At 43.0% G+C, this 15,129-nt stretch overlaps 1 protein-coding gene across 1 annotated transcript in view; it reads right to left on the bottom strand.

Moving 5' to 3' along the window:
* LOC132835174 (potassium channel subfamily K member 16-like) overlaps window positions 1–13,316 on the bottom strand; it is a 37,359-nt gene extending 24,043 nt beyond the window's left edge. The window contains exon 1 of the mRNA XM_060854527.1: window positions 13,104–13,316. Within this exon, the coding sequence (XP_060710510.1) occupies window positions 13,104–13,316 (213 nt within the window). The remainder of the gene's footprint in view (window positions 1–13,103) is intronic.
* Window positions 13,317–15,129: the final 1,813 nt, after the last annotated feature.

Below are 15,129 nucleotides of genomic sequence, written 5' to 3'. Positions count from 1 at the left end.
AAAATAGTTTTTTGATGTTCCTGAAGCTGCAGGCCAGACAGATCGATACTGCCCCCATGTGGGTGTACCACCACCTTGCCTCACTGACTAACTTTTAATTCGTCAGTCAGCACCTGTGAGCACTTCAATTGGATGCGTTTATTTGTTGCAATTTTTTAAACTTCTTGCAGTCCTGGTCTTTCTTGCGTTGGGAACTTGGAGGAAGTGCCTGGTAATTTAGACAGCTTGTGAAGCTGAAATTCCTGAACCAAATTTCTGTAACATTGTGAATTCAGTATTAGCTTTGTTCAATGCAACTTGATTGAAGAAGATGTGAGACTGCTTTGTGTTTGTACTTGAACACAAAATTCCTTCTAATTTCTGACTAAATGCATTCTTCAGACTTTCTGGGAAATCTCTTTGCCCTGGTATAATTATTAATTCAGATAAATAAAAAGTTGATACATTTAGCCCAATGTTCTATTCCACCTCTGGTCTTAGTGAACAGCATCTTTTGGCTGCTCCATTTTATCTTATCTTTAAAATCAAGGTATTGACCATATCCCCTGCTGGTTTGATTCCAGTAAGACCTGTATCTTGGCAGTAGTTTTGTATTAACCTTGCCTGTTCCATCTCCACTGACACTCTCCCTTTCAGCACGTTTCCTTCTTTTGGATTCACACAGAGTCATACAGATGTACAGCACGGAAACAGACCCTTCAGTCCAACATGTGCACCGCGACCAAATTTCCCACACTGAACTAGCCCCACTTGCCTGTTTGGCCCAAATCCCTCTAAACCTTTCCTATTCATGTACTGGTCCAAATGTCTTTTGAATGTTATAACTGTATCTGCATCTACCACTTGCCACAGCAGTTCATTCCACATATGAAGCACCTCTGGAAAAAAGTTAACCAAAAGGTCCCTTTTAAATCTTTCTTCTCTCAGCTTAAAAATATGCCCCCTAGTTTTGAGTACCCAACCCCACAGGAAAGACCTTTGCTATTCACCTTATCTATGCCCCTCATGATTTTATAGACTCCAGAAGATCACCCCTCAACTTCCTTTGCTCCAGTGAAAAAAATCTTAGCCTATCCCTTTTCTCGTTACACCTCCAATCCTTTGGTCCCAGCCACATCCTGGTAAATACTTGCTGCACCTTCTCCAATTTAATAATACACCTCCTATAGCAGGACAACCATGACAGTACAGAGTACTCCAAAAGTGGCTTCTTCAACATCTGGTATAACCTCAACATTACATCCCAACTCTGATACTCAATGGTCTCAGCAATGAAGGCAAGCTTGCTAAATGCCTTCTTAATTACCCTGTCTACTTGTAATGCAACTTTCAAAGAGCTATGTACCTGATTCCGTACATTTGTCTGTTCAACAACACTTCCCGGGGCTCTACCATTAATTGTATTAGTCCTGTCCTTGTTTGTTTTACCAAAATGCAATACCTCACATTTATCCAAATTAAATTCCATTTTCCACTCCTCAGCTCATTTGTCCAATTGATCAAGATCCCTTTATAATCTCAAATAACCTTCTTCACATTCGGCTATCCCACCAATTTTGGTGTCATCTGCAAACTTACTAACCAGGTCTCCTAAATTTTCATCAAAATCATTTATATAACAATGTATCCAACACAGATCTCTGTGGAACATCGCTGGTCACAGACAAAAAAAGAAACCCTCCTCCACTACTCTGTCACCTACCGTCAAACCAAATGTTTTATTCAATTGATCTACACTGAATCCCATGTGATATAACTTTACTAAGCAGTCTACCACTTGGAACCTCGCCAAGAGGTTTACTAAAGTCCATTTAGACAATGTCTACCACTCTGCCCTCATCTATCTTTTTGGTTACATCTTCAAATGCACGTTCTCCCCGTGTCTGCGTGGGTTTCCTCCGGGTGCTCCGGTTTCCTCCCACAGTCACAAAGATGTGCGGGTCAGGTGAATTGGCCAAGCTAAATTGCCCATAGTGTTAGGTAAGGGGTATGGGTGGGTTGCACTTCGGCGGGTCGGTGTGGACTTGTTGGGCTGAAGGGCCTGTTTCCACACTGTAAGTCTAATCTAAAAAAAAAATCTCAATCAAGTTTGTGAGACATGATTTCTCACCCGGAAAGCCATGCTGACTATCCCGAATCAGTCCTTGCCTCTCCAAATGCATGTAAATCCTATTTCTAAGAATTCCCTCCAACAATTTACTCACCACTGATGTCAGACTCATTGGTCTGTAGTTCCCAGCCTTCTCCTTCCAGCCTTTCTTAAATAGGCACAACATTAGCCACCCTGTGGTCGTCTGGCACCTCATCCATTATTGTAGGTGATATAACTATCTCTTCCAGGGGCCCTGCAATTTCTTCCCTAGTTTCTCACAATGATCTGGGATACAGTGTCTTGGAGATTTATCGATCTTTATGTTTTATGTTCTGTAATGTGGACTGTTTACAAATTGTCAATATTTATTTCACAGAGTTCCTTACCCTCCATGTCTTTTTCCACAGTAAAACATGATACCAAATATTTGTTTAGTATCTTTCTCATCTCCTGTGGTTCCATACCTAGAGGTCCTCGTTGATCTTTAAGGGGCCTTATTCTCTCCCTAGTTGTTCCTTTGCTCTTCTGCTCAGCCCTTAAAAAAGATGTCGCAAACATTGAATATGTGCACTCCATAACTGGATTATTGTTAAGTTCTGGAAGCTGTGTATACCACAAATTGTTCATCATATTGAACGTCTTCATCAATGACTGATCCTGTGGTTTTAGTGATATTCTTCCAGTCCTACTCTCCTGTTCAACATCTTTGTGAACTGTCTGTCATGAATTTAGACATCTAGAACAGGGACTAGAACATACTTTATCAGCGTAAAATGTTGCATCAAAACTATATCGAAAGCAATTTTGTTTAATTTGAATTGCTTTATCTATGTGTAATGGATCAGACCAAATCCTCTCAAAGTATTTTAAGAAGGTAGCCTAGACCCTAATTCCAGAAACTAGGACCTAGACAACTTGAAAAACCAGCTGCCAACAGCTTAGCAATGAGCACTGAGGATTCACAAGAGACCAGAACTACAGCAGCACAGAGACCTCAGAGGATTATAGGGCTGAATGAGTTATAGATATGGGGAGAGTTGAAGTCTTGGATGTATTTGAACAGAAGTGAATGAAGATCTGGCTAAAACAGGTTACCTCTGAGCCAGAGTTATTTGGCTTTTTGCCCTACACTAGCTACTTAAGCACTTAGTGGCGTGCTGCACTCTTGGAGGTGCAATATTTCAGATGAAACATTCTACTTTTCTTTGTTCATGTATATAAAAGATCCCAGAAGGGATTGCAGTTTGCTGGCCAGCATTCAATGCTCTCAATCAATACTTGAAATGGCCAATCTGGCAAATCTTGCCCAATACGGTTGCTTGGATCTTGCTTATATTTGCTGTTTCCTACATTAAAATGGCATTATAAAATACGGTATTGACTGTAATACACTTTGTGACTGCCTGAGGTTGAGAACTCTCTATATAAATGTAAAAATTTTACAACGATGTTGCCATGATTGGAGGATTTGAGCTGTAAGGAGAGGCTGAATAGGCTGGAGCTATTTTACCTTGAGCATCAGAGGCTGAGGTGTGACCTTATAGAAGTTTACACAATTATGAGGGGCATGGATGGAGTGAATAGCCAAGGTCTTTTCTGCAGGGTAGGGGAATCCAAAACTAGAGGGCATAGGTTTAAGGTGAGATTGGAAAGATCTAAAAGGGACCTAGCAGGGAAGTTTTCCACATTGAGGGTGGTGCGTGTATGGAATGAGCTGCCAGAGGAAGTGGTGGGAGCTGGTACAATTTCAACATTTAAAAAGCATCTGGATGGGTATATGAATAGGAAGGGTTTAGAGAGATTTAGGCCAATTGTTGGAAAACGGGACTGGATATCTGGTCGGCATGGACAAGTTGGACCAAAAGGTCTGTTCCCATGCTGTACAGCTCTATGACTTTCTGTTTTATGATGTTGTTGTTGGTTCATCCTAGGATATCCTCAGAAGCACAGTCTGATCTTTAATACTGTGTTTGACTTCCATTTCAATGATTGCCTTGACTTATATGATTTTACTCATTGGCTTATCAACAATGCTACATTATATTCAGCATAACCTCAGTGTTCACAGTTTAGTTTTTACAGTGTAATGGCTGCTTCAATGTGCCTCAATCTCCTTCTTTACACTTACTAAAGAACCCTGAGAATCTCCAATTCTTCAAAGATGTGGTAAAATAGTCTTTCCTGCACTGGGGCAGGGTACCTATGGTGTTCTGTGCAGTAAGTGGAAAAAGAAGCCTTCACATCTTTTTTTCTTACCTTCCCAGGTGCCAGGGACCTGGGTTTAATTCCAGCCTTGGCTGACTGTCTGTGTGGAGTTTGCACATTCTCCACAAGTCTGCGTGTGTGTCTTTTGGGTGCTCCGGTTTCCTCCCACAGTCCAATGATGTGTAGATTAGTTGAATTGGCCATGTTAAACGGCCCATAGTTCAAGGATGTTTTGGTTAGGGGCATTAGTCAGGGGTAAATGTGGAGTAATAGGGTAGGGGAATGGGTCTGGGTAGGTTACTCTTCGGAGAGTTGGTGTGGACTTATTGGTCCAAATGGCTTGTTTCCATACTATAGGGATTCAATGATAAGCGTAGGTGGTAAGACCAGCATTTTTTGCCCAATTCTAACTATTTCTGAGGTGACAGTGATAATGTGCAGCTCTGTCACATATGCTTGGGCCATTTTCTTGACTGAAACATTCCTAATCCAGGGAAAGACATTGGGATTGGAAGATGGAGTACAGGGGGAGGTCTGAGAATCTCACAGCTGCACATCTGACCACAGATACTGGGTACCTTCTGTTTGTAGCTTTCTTTTGTATAATTTAACATAAAATAGCCATAGTACTGCTCTCCCACCACAGAAAGACAACTGGTTGTGAGTTTAATCTGTAGGTCACCACAGACCAGGGAAGGGGTGTGATTGAGAAAGCAGGACCTCCTTCATGGCAACCTCAGCCAGTGCAGGAACTGAACTGCGCTATTGGTGTCACACTACATTGCAAACCAGCTGAACTAATTACCTCCAAATATCATTCAAGATGAGTGCATGTTGTCCAGGTAATCTCCAATTCACAAACTGTGTTGCTGTAGGGAAAGCACACTGCATCTTTGACCATTGCAATTAATCTTCCTCGTTGCAGCAGAGTTTCGTTACATTGATGGTGCTAATCTACTGCTTGCCCGAATATTTGCTGATGGACTATTCCCATCTGTGTCAAGTGGCACTTTCTGTATCCTCCCAAGCCCAAACTCATGATGTGTTATAAAACAAACAAAGCCGAAAGAAATGGACCTGAAAAGCATTTTCCACCACAGTGAACAAGGAAGCCTTTGAACTATTCAGCATTAATATAGCCTCGTGCAAAAAAAAACGAAATTCTGCTGACACAGCCATACACTGCCTGCGTTGCAGCATCACTGCTTCGAAAGCAATTTGAGGTTATGTACAATAGGGTTTGTTTAAGTAAACTACTGATATATGTGTTTGCATAAAGAGATAATCTCAGGTGGATATTTCAATGAGCAGATGAAACAGGAAAAATACTCTAGAGTGGATTTGGCCATCTGCTGGTTTCAGCTTCTCAGTAATAATTCACTTAAGACAATTGTCACAGCTCAGGAGGGATGTACACTGCCTGGTGTGGTAACTGACCCGTTTTAATCCCAAACCTCAGTCGGAACTACATTTAATCACATCGAACCTTGGTTAGGAAGGGTAGAATAATGAAGTGGGGTTACTTCCCCCACCATCTCTGACTTCCCTGCACCCTCTAACCATCACCTCTACCCTGACCATCAATCCAAAAGCCCATGTTACCATTTCATGCATGGATAAGAACATCGAGTAAGGAAAGGTTTAGTCATTGCAATATCCTCCCCATCTGATGGTCCTCCTTCCTGACTCCCTATAGTCGAGTAGTATAACAGTTGCACTGCCCACCACCTTTGGCCAGGAACCAGAGGAGAAAAGAAGAAAGGTAAGTGCGTGATCACATAAAAGTTAAATACTGCAGATGGAAATCCAAAATAAAAACAGCAAGTGTTGGAGAAAGTCGGCAGGTCAGGCAGCATCGGTGGGAATAGAAACTGAGTTAATGTTTGGAATGTGGTGTGACTCTTCTTCAGAACTGGGGAGGTTCGGCAAATTTGACTGAGGATTCAACAAAGTCATGCAACATTGAGCTGGTCGATCTTATCAAGTGGATTTCCAAAAGCTAATCATATGTTAGCTTGTCCTGCTTGAGATACTGGAGAAAAAAAACTTAGCAGGGACATATTTAAAGATCATACTGTGTTTAAATGCATTAAAAAATGGAACACTTAGGGTAAAATTCTCCCCACTCTGAGGCTAGGAAAACAATGCCAAACATTCATGACTTGGTCAGATGAAACTCCAGAAATCAGACAGGAACACAGGAAATAGGTGTAGGTTACTCAGCTCCTTGAGCCCGGTAGTGCGCTTCAATGTGATCACAGTTGATGTGAGGTCTGACGCTATATAACTGCGAATGTGGTGAAATTTCATTGAATACCTTTCTTGCTGTCAAGATAAATAGTCTCAATTAAGTCCTCCCTGGCTAGATGCTGTGGTCTAATCTTTACCATCAGGTGGTGTGAAGCGTATTTGCATGAATTTGCACCTCATTAATTACACAACTCAAAAATTGTTATGGTCCACAATGAGGCCATTCGGTCCACAGTGAATACACTGGTTCTATTGCCAGGTGCCAATTACCTGCCTTTCCCCTTGCACCCATGTGCACCATTTCTATCCAAATAACAATCCAATTCCCTCTTGATTGTCTCCACCACAGTTCCAGGCAGTGCATTTCATAGCCTAGCTACTTAAGAGCCATAGAGATGCACAGCACAGAAACAGACCCTTCAGTCCAACTCGTCCATGCTGACCAGATATCCCAAACTAGGCAAAAGTGAGGACTACAGATGCTGGAAATCAGAGACTAGGTTAGAGTTGTGCTGGAAAAGCACAGCAGTTCAGGCAGCATCCGAGAAGCAGGATGAAGGGCTTTTGCCCGAAAAGTCAATTTTCCTGCTCCTCGGATGCTGCCTGACCTGCTGTGCTTTTTCAGCACAACACTAATCTATATATCCCAACCTAATCTAGATCTATTTGCCAGCACTTGGCCCAAATCCCTCTAAACATTTCCTATTTATATATCCATCCAGATGCCTTTTAAATGTTGCAATTGCACCAGCCTCTGGCAGCTCATTCCATACACGCACCACCCACTATGTGGAAAAATTGACCCTTAGGTCCCTTTCAAATCTTTTCTCTTTCACCCTAAACCTATGCCCTCTATTTCTGCATTCCCCCACACCAGGGAAAAGACCTTGACTATTTATCCTATCCTTGCCTCTCACGATTTCATAAACCTTTATGAGGTCACCCCTCAGCCTTCGATGATCCAGGGAAACAGCCCCAGCCTATACTGCCTCTCCCTATAGCTCAAACCGTCCAACCCTGGCAACATCCTTGCAAATCTTTTCTGAACCCTTTCAAGTTTCACAACATCCTTCTGATAGGAAGGAGATCAGAACTGCATGCAATATTCCAAATGTAGCCTAACCAACGTCCTGTAGAGCCACAACATGACCTCCCAACTCCAATACTCAACGCACTTCCTCACTATACTATCTACCTGCAACTCCACTATCATGGAGTTATGAACCAGCACTCCAAGGTCTCCTTGTTCAGCAACACTCTGTAGGACCTTACCATTAAGTGTACGAGTCCTGCTAAGATATGCTTTCCCAAAATGCAGCACTTCACATTTATCTAAATTAAACTCCATCTGCCACTCCTCAGCCCAATAGCCCATCTGATCAAGATCCCGTTGTAATCTGAGGTAACCTTCTTTGCTGTCCACTACACCTGAAAACTTACTAACTATACCTCCTATGTTCATATCCAAATAATTTTGCGGCGTGTAAAAGCTTTTTTGCACATTACCTTTGCTTTGCTTGCCCATCACTTTAAATCTATGCTCCTTTCATTCTTTTTCATTGAGAAGCGGGATCAGCTTCTCCCTATCTACTTTACTCATCCCATCCCGTCTCAATACTCCTTTCTTAATCAAGAATCTTGCTGCTTATCCATCTTATTGGATGCTTTGCCATGAGTTCAGGTGAGTTCATGCCTGGGCCAAGAACAGCCTTTTATTTTAGAGGCAGCAAGTGCAACCATGGTTCAGGTCTGTCCTGCCAAATCAATCTGGGATAGCACATGGCCACCTGGTGTGGTGTGTAATTCATAATCTAGGAGCACTTCATGGGTCAGTCAATGGTGTGCCTTAAGAGTGTGGACAGCTCAAGTCTGGCTTTTGGCCTCATTCAGTTGCAGAGAAATTTCACACAGTGGGACAAAATTAACCGAGGAAGCAGAGAGTTCTGACAAGGAACCTTGCATACTGATTTCATGCAGCTCAGCTCAACGGCAACTAGGGATGGGCAATAAATGTTGGTCCGGCCAGTGATGCCCACACTCCTTAAGTGAATATTTAGAAAGCTCTCTGCAAATGACTGAGGCCTAGACCAGGAGATTAGGGCTGTCCTGAGCCACTGTTTCACATCTGTACAAGGACTCGTGCTTCAAAAAACTCAGTGACACTCCCCTCCAGGGAGCCCTTAAGGTAAGACCTCCTCATTGATTGTCTTACAAGTGGCTTGGTTCAAGGTGCAACTGGAGATCACATTCCACAGTCGTCTCCTCAGAACTGTCTCTAGAATGTCACTGAGACAATGCTCATTAGAAATCACCTATTCATATCATTGCCCCTTGACAGGTCTAGTCAAGAAGTGAGGGCATTAAGATTTTCATCCATTGCTGGCTTAAAACAGACACGGGGGCAATTCTTCATACCCACGTCACTGAGTAAGCAGCAACATTTATGAACAGGAAGAGATTCCACCCCTCAATGTTCAACTTATTTCATAGAATCATAGAATCCCTACATTCTGGAAAGAGGCCATTCAGCGCATTGAGTCTGCACTGACTGTCCAAACAGCATCTTGTATAGACCCAGTACTTCATCCTATCCCTGTAAAATGGCATTTTCCATGGCTAATCCACCCAGCCTGCACATCTCTGGACACAATTTTAACATGGCCAATCCACCTAACGTGCACATCTTCGGGATGTGGCAGGAAACTGGAGTACTCAGCGGAAATGTATGCAGACATAGGAAGAATGTGCAAACTCCATACATAGACTCATCCAAGGCTGGATTGGACGTGGGTCCCTGGTTGTGCTAACCACTGAGCCCATGCTGCACACGGTGATCATTTGTGACCATAACAGCTAGAGTTTTATGTTTGTTATCCAGGACTCTGCCATGACTTGGACATACTGGATGGTACCATGTTCATTGCAAGGCCCTTGGCCCAGAGGAAGGTAATTGGTCAGCAACACGGGGCCACCCTGCTCATGACAGCTCGAAGTAGTTCTCAAAAATGTCACAATGATACAATGCTACCTACCTTCCAGCCGGGGCCACTGTGGAACAGTAACCTAAGGCCTTCCAGAAGAATGGGTTCCAATGCCTGGACCGGTCAGGCAGTGCCATGCATAACATAGTATCTCATGTTTTCAATGTGGGCTCTGCTCTTCCCAATCTGAGTTGACAAAAAGCAAAAGTGCTGGGCAATGAAGGGTTGTAGGAGCAACAGGAATCCCCTGAGCTTAAAGATGAGGGTGAAAATCCTGAGATGTTGTCAGCAGTAGAGTCAAAACAATGACAACAGTAATGATCCAAGAGGTGGAGAGACTAAAGAACCTTGTATGCACTAACATTCAGGCTGATTGAACTGGGTGGACACTTCCTATCTGGTGGTTTTAATTTCACTTGAGTAGTTTCCATCTATCACACATTTCTACTGCTTTGTGTTGCAGTTCTAGTTCATGGCTCTTCAATGGAAAGCTCAGTTCTTCTTTCAAATGTGGTTGTCATATTCTCATCTCTGTGAGAGCTAATGTGCCTGCATAAAATGTGTGCTGGAGTCCTATATCAGCTGTGATACAGAGAACACTTCACCCGCCTCATACTCCTGGACGACTGTACTAAAATGCTCCATCAGTCACATCGGTTCCCTCATAAGGACTATCAAGCTGTCACTTATTCTGAGAATGCCACCTTCTGAGTGTCTCTTCATCCTTTCAATGCTTCAGAGCATGATGTAATGAGAGAAACTGAAACTGTGATCAACCCATTGACCATCTCTCAGTGTTGCAACATTTGAGTGTGTGTGTGTGTGTGTGTGTGTGTGTATATTAGGGGTGACCGATTTTGACACCCTGGACCCTGCCACATGCCCCTACACCTTACCTTGAGCTTTGGTTTCCCCCAGGGTTTATCTGCAGCAGCTTGGCTATAATTCTCAATGTAAATTTGCTTTGACCCTGGTAGATGAGGCTATCTGCAGTCACCCCAGTTTGTCATTTATGCGAGACTCCCCAATGCTTGGTGATTGCAACTCGGCACATCCTTTTGTTTCTCAAAGCAGGTCCATATCATTCACACTGTTGCAGTAGGACCAGATTAAGTGAAACAATCAACCTACAGCAGATATCATACCAGTAGAAATGATTATATATTGACAAAAGTGCTGTCTTTATACAAGGCTTGAACACCAGTGTCATGTCACCAATGTGCCTTCTAAATTTTTGTTTTTCAGAATATTTCATTTTTCCTCTCCCTTCCACCAGGCCCAGCCTGCTGTGTGGTGTGTCCTGGTGATCTGGGTGGTTGTCCCCTGTTGGTCTTCAGACCAGAGGATCCAGGCCTGAGTCTGGATGCAGCATTAACTTCTCAGTTTCAACTGCTGCAGGCACTGGTGTCACAGGCAGGGGGAGGCAGAGGGTCAAGGGGTGTATAGGTAAATTCAAGAGCTGTAAATGCTGGAAATCAGATTCTAGATTAGAGTGGTGCTGGAAAAGCACAGCAGTTCAGGCAGCATCTGAGGAGCAAGAAAATCGATGTTTCGGGTAAAAGCCCTTCATCAGAAGAAGGTCAAGGATAACCTGAGAAAAAGCTGATGTGAGATGTCTGTGCTCCTCCAGGTGGGTGCCTGTCTGGTCACTGCCTGGTCTCCTTGAGAGGAAGGAGTATCTGGAGTGAAGGTGTGATTCTTCATCCCTCCTCTCTCTCTCCTTGTTGTTGATGCTGGGCTGGTGTGATGGAGTGCAGGCGCTCCGGCAGCCACTAAACTGGCTATGCGACGCAGGTCTCCGAGGCAGCCACCAGCTGCCCCATGGAGCTAGCCACGTATCCCTCCGTTGGAACCACAACAGTCAGAAAACATGGAAGAACTGATCCAAGTTTTGTCCCAGATCTCTGCGGGCCTCTGGCACATCTGCTTAATGTTCCTTTGCATGTCTCTGCTGGTTGAGTAGGTTGGATTGGGCAGAATCATGGGGCTGAGCAGGACACCAGCAGTCCTCTTGAGTTTCAGAGACTGGGTGGGGCGGGGGGGGGGTTGGATTTTTACTTCCTTTAGCTGCGGACCTTGTATTGGTAATGTGGTTAACAGATTCTGCCCAAGAGTCTTTCTAGAAAGAGTACCCATTGAGGTAACTATTAGCAATACCCTGAGGGGTGCAGGTGAACATCCAAATAGTGCACCCTCCAAGGGTTTGCAATCTTCCCCCTCAGAAGTGGTGCAGGTGAGGGCAGGTTCAGGCTGTGGCTTCTACCTGGCTGCTGGATCCTGGCTGCCACTATCGCCTTTGCAAGAGCAGAAGGAAATAGTTGATGAGTTTGTTGAGAAGCGCATGCAGAACAAGGTGTGGGAGTGGTCTTGGTTTTCTCTGGCAGATTCCGTGAATACTTTCCTTGAAAGAAGTTAGGACACTGATACTTGATGTCCCCATACTGGCCTTAACCCAGTATCCAGGTTATAGGGCATTCTTTCCTGCAATGAAATAAAGAGAATGCTCGCATAGGATAGGGATGGGTTTAGGAGCAGCCTGTGATCATGTATAAGCATGCAAAGTGGTGAGATGTCCCGAGTGAGAATGCATAGCAAATGCACTAGGCAGGAAGGATTGGTAGTTTGAGAGGAAGAGGTGAGTGGAGCCTGTGAGGCATATGATGCTGAAGTTTGCAGTCCATTCATGAGAAATCATGTGCAATAGCAGAGTTACGGGTGAGAATGATCCTTTGAGCATGAGGCTTCAGAGAGAAGATGGTGCTCCTTAGCTCATGGAACAGAAATCACTGACTTTTTGGTGGCACTGTTGCCTGCCCCTTCTTTAGAGAAGCCGCAGTACTGACCTAGCTGTGATATCTAACCATGGCTCCATTGGGATAGCCTTCTTATCTGGCCAGCCCGAAACCGGATTCTCTCAGTGACCTCATCTTGAAGTGCCTGGAGGGCAGTTTCCATTAATTTTGGAATCCGTTCCACCTCCTTAGGACCAGTACGTTCAGTTTCAGTGTGACATGTTTCTGGATTGCAGTGTCTAACAGGGGATGTAGCATTGCTTTTAAACATGGCACGGGAACTTTCAAACCCATAAATCACGCTGGTGAAAAAGGAATCTCTGGTGATTAGTAACTCACCCAAGATCTCTCTCTCATATAGATAATTAGCATGGTGTTCACCCTGGAGCATGATGGATGTGACACTATCCAACACACTCACTGCCTTATTTTAACTTCAATTGGGGGTCAGTTCATCGTCAGTGCTGTCAGCAGATGTAAGCCTTGGGAACATGGTTGGAACTTTCCCCAATGCAACAACACCGCCAATGGCTGTTTTTAAAAATGGTAAAACCTAGCATTCAACTTGACAAACATATCACTTTGGAAAATTTATCTCTTAGATCAATTTCACCAACTGACTGGAGCTTCTCAATGGTTTCCAGTGAATCTGACCTGAATGAATAGTTGCAAACCCATTTGAATGTTGCTTTGCTATCCACAGTCTTGTGCCTCGAGTTACTCTTAAATTTAACAATCCCTTCCTGTCCCACTTACAACTCCTCTCAATACTTTTCTACCTACCTGCACAAAGCGTTCCAGAGCTGGTCCATCCAGGCAACTGTAGTTTGTGAGGAATTTCAGCTTTTCCAGTTGGAAGTTACTCCGGGTACGACTCTCTGCCTGCTTTTCCAACATTTGGAATACCGCAGCTCCCAGAAACAAGTAAACAAAATATCCTACCAACAGAATCACTGTCCAGCTGACTCTGATACTGTGTACAGTAAAATATGACATGGCTTTGGCTCTGTGTTAAAACTCACTACCGATCAAGCCATCTCCCCAAGAATCAGATAGACTGAGCTGTGAAGAGACTCGCTGTTACTGATGCAGTTTCCTCAGGAATGAAAGCCCTTTCTCTTTGCTTATTCTGCACCAGCTGACCGTATTCGACAGACCATTTCCTTTTTTCACACACCATTACACTCCAATAACCTCCGTCAGGTGCTTACTACTTAACAGAACATGAAATCAGTAAACAACTTTATTGTGAGCAGATGATCAATAGTAGCGTCATATTCAAGCTATTGTTATCTAATCCAAATGTTATATCAAGTAACTGCTTTTGCAAGGTTACTAATAAAAATAAAAAGATATATGTGATTTTTATTTTTAAACTCAAAAAAATAGTAAATAGCTATATGCTTCTCACGTACCTCATTCTGGTAAAATTTGTATCAATGCATGCTGGTGTTAGAGACTGAAAATGGTACCAGGCTGTAGACTTAGTTTTAAACAATAAAACAGAAGTTTATTACATAAAAAAACATAAAATAACCAAAAACAAACTGGCTAAAATAACCAAGGTTAAAGAATCATCAGAAAGCACAGCAAAACAAAATTCCATTTTCTCCTCAACAACATCACTTTATATTTAATCAAATTCCAGAGAAATTGTCTGTCCAATCTGTAAGTTTGAAATAACTACTTTCACTTAGTCCCTGACCTACAATGTGTCAAGTCTTCTTCCTCGAATTCGTCTCTGAGAGCATAATCTGCAGGTTTTTAACTAAACACTTCTGGTCTGCAATGCTTCATGAGCTAAACTCTTTCACTGATGAAACTAACTCCCTTCACTGCTGGGAACAATACCTTTTTCAATATTTAATTATCAGGTCGCTTTCAAATTGCACTGAAAAACTTTTGAACTAAATTAAGAAGACTTGCTCATCCTTAATTCTGCTCTCACTAATGTCTTTATGTTTTCTCTTTTTTTGTCATGAACCCCCACAGGATTAAAAAAAAGTCCACTAACATTCTTAGAGGCCTTGCAGTCATCTATTCTCTAGTCATACTGGTTTAAAGATCGTGGTTCTGGAAAGACTGACCTAATGAATTTTAAACTCTTTTTTCAAAAATAGACCAAAACATACATGCCATTAATATGAAACCCAATCTCCAAAAAACAAAGTTATATTTATATCACATACCTCTCATCATATTTGGTGTAAAGATCTCCACTGTTATCTACCATAGAACGCAGGTTTTATCCAGGACATGAAAGAGCTGGGTGGGCTAGGGTGGATGCTCCAGCCAGAGGTGCCCTGCAAGAGGCTTGATTAAAAACAGGGAAGAAACAAAATAGCACCCATGGTGCCATCAAGTCTATGGTCAAAATGGAAAGTTGAGAGTGCAATGTATAAATTGAACTTTGTCCACTACTTTGGGGAAAAACTAATTGGAGCTTGCACAGTTCCACAGGTACTGGAGGAGAAGAGGTCCAGGAAAGTAAGTCTTGAATTATTGTTGTGAGCTCTAAGGTGCAAATGTGCAGGTCTCAGGTGCATACTGGGCTTCACCTGATGTCCTGGGCCACCACAATCCTCTGTGATTGTGACCTTATCTCAGCGGTCCATATGTAAGTGGCAACTCCAATGCATCTTCATGAGTGTGATTTGGCAAGTTCTATTGTAAGTTTTGTTTGGTGCCATAAAGCTTGCACATTGAAAATAAATGAAGTTAGAGTCTCTAAATCATGGAGACTTTAACACCAGCAAGGGATCTGTATTACTTCAGCTTTGTACTGAAGTATCATTTGACTTTGTGCTTA

Source organism: Hemiscyllium ocellatum, chromosome 3 (assembly GCF_020745735.1).
Source record: "Hemiscyllium ocellatum isolate sHemOce1 chromosome 3, sHemOce1.pat.X.cur, whole genome shotgun sequence".
Lineage (NCBI taxonomy): Eukaryota > Metazoa > Chordata > Chondrichthyes > Orectolobiformes > Hemiscylliidae > Hemiscyllium > Hemiscyllium ocellatum.
The sequence above is the reverse complement of the archived record's forward strand: the minus strand, read 5'-3'. Positions and strand labels throughout refer to the sequence as shown.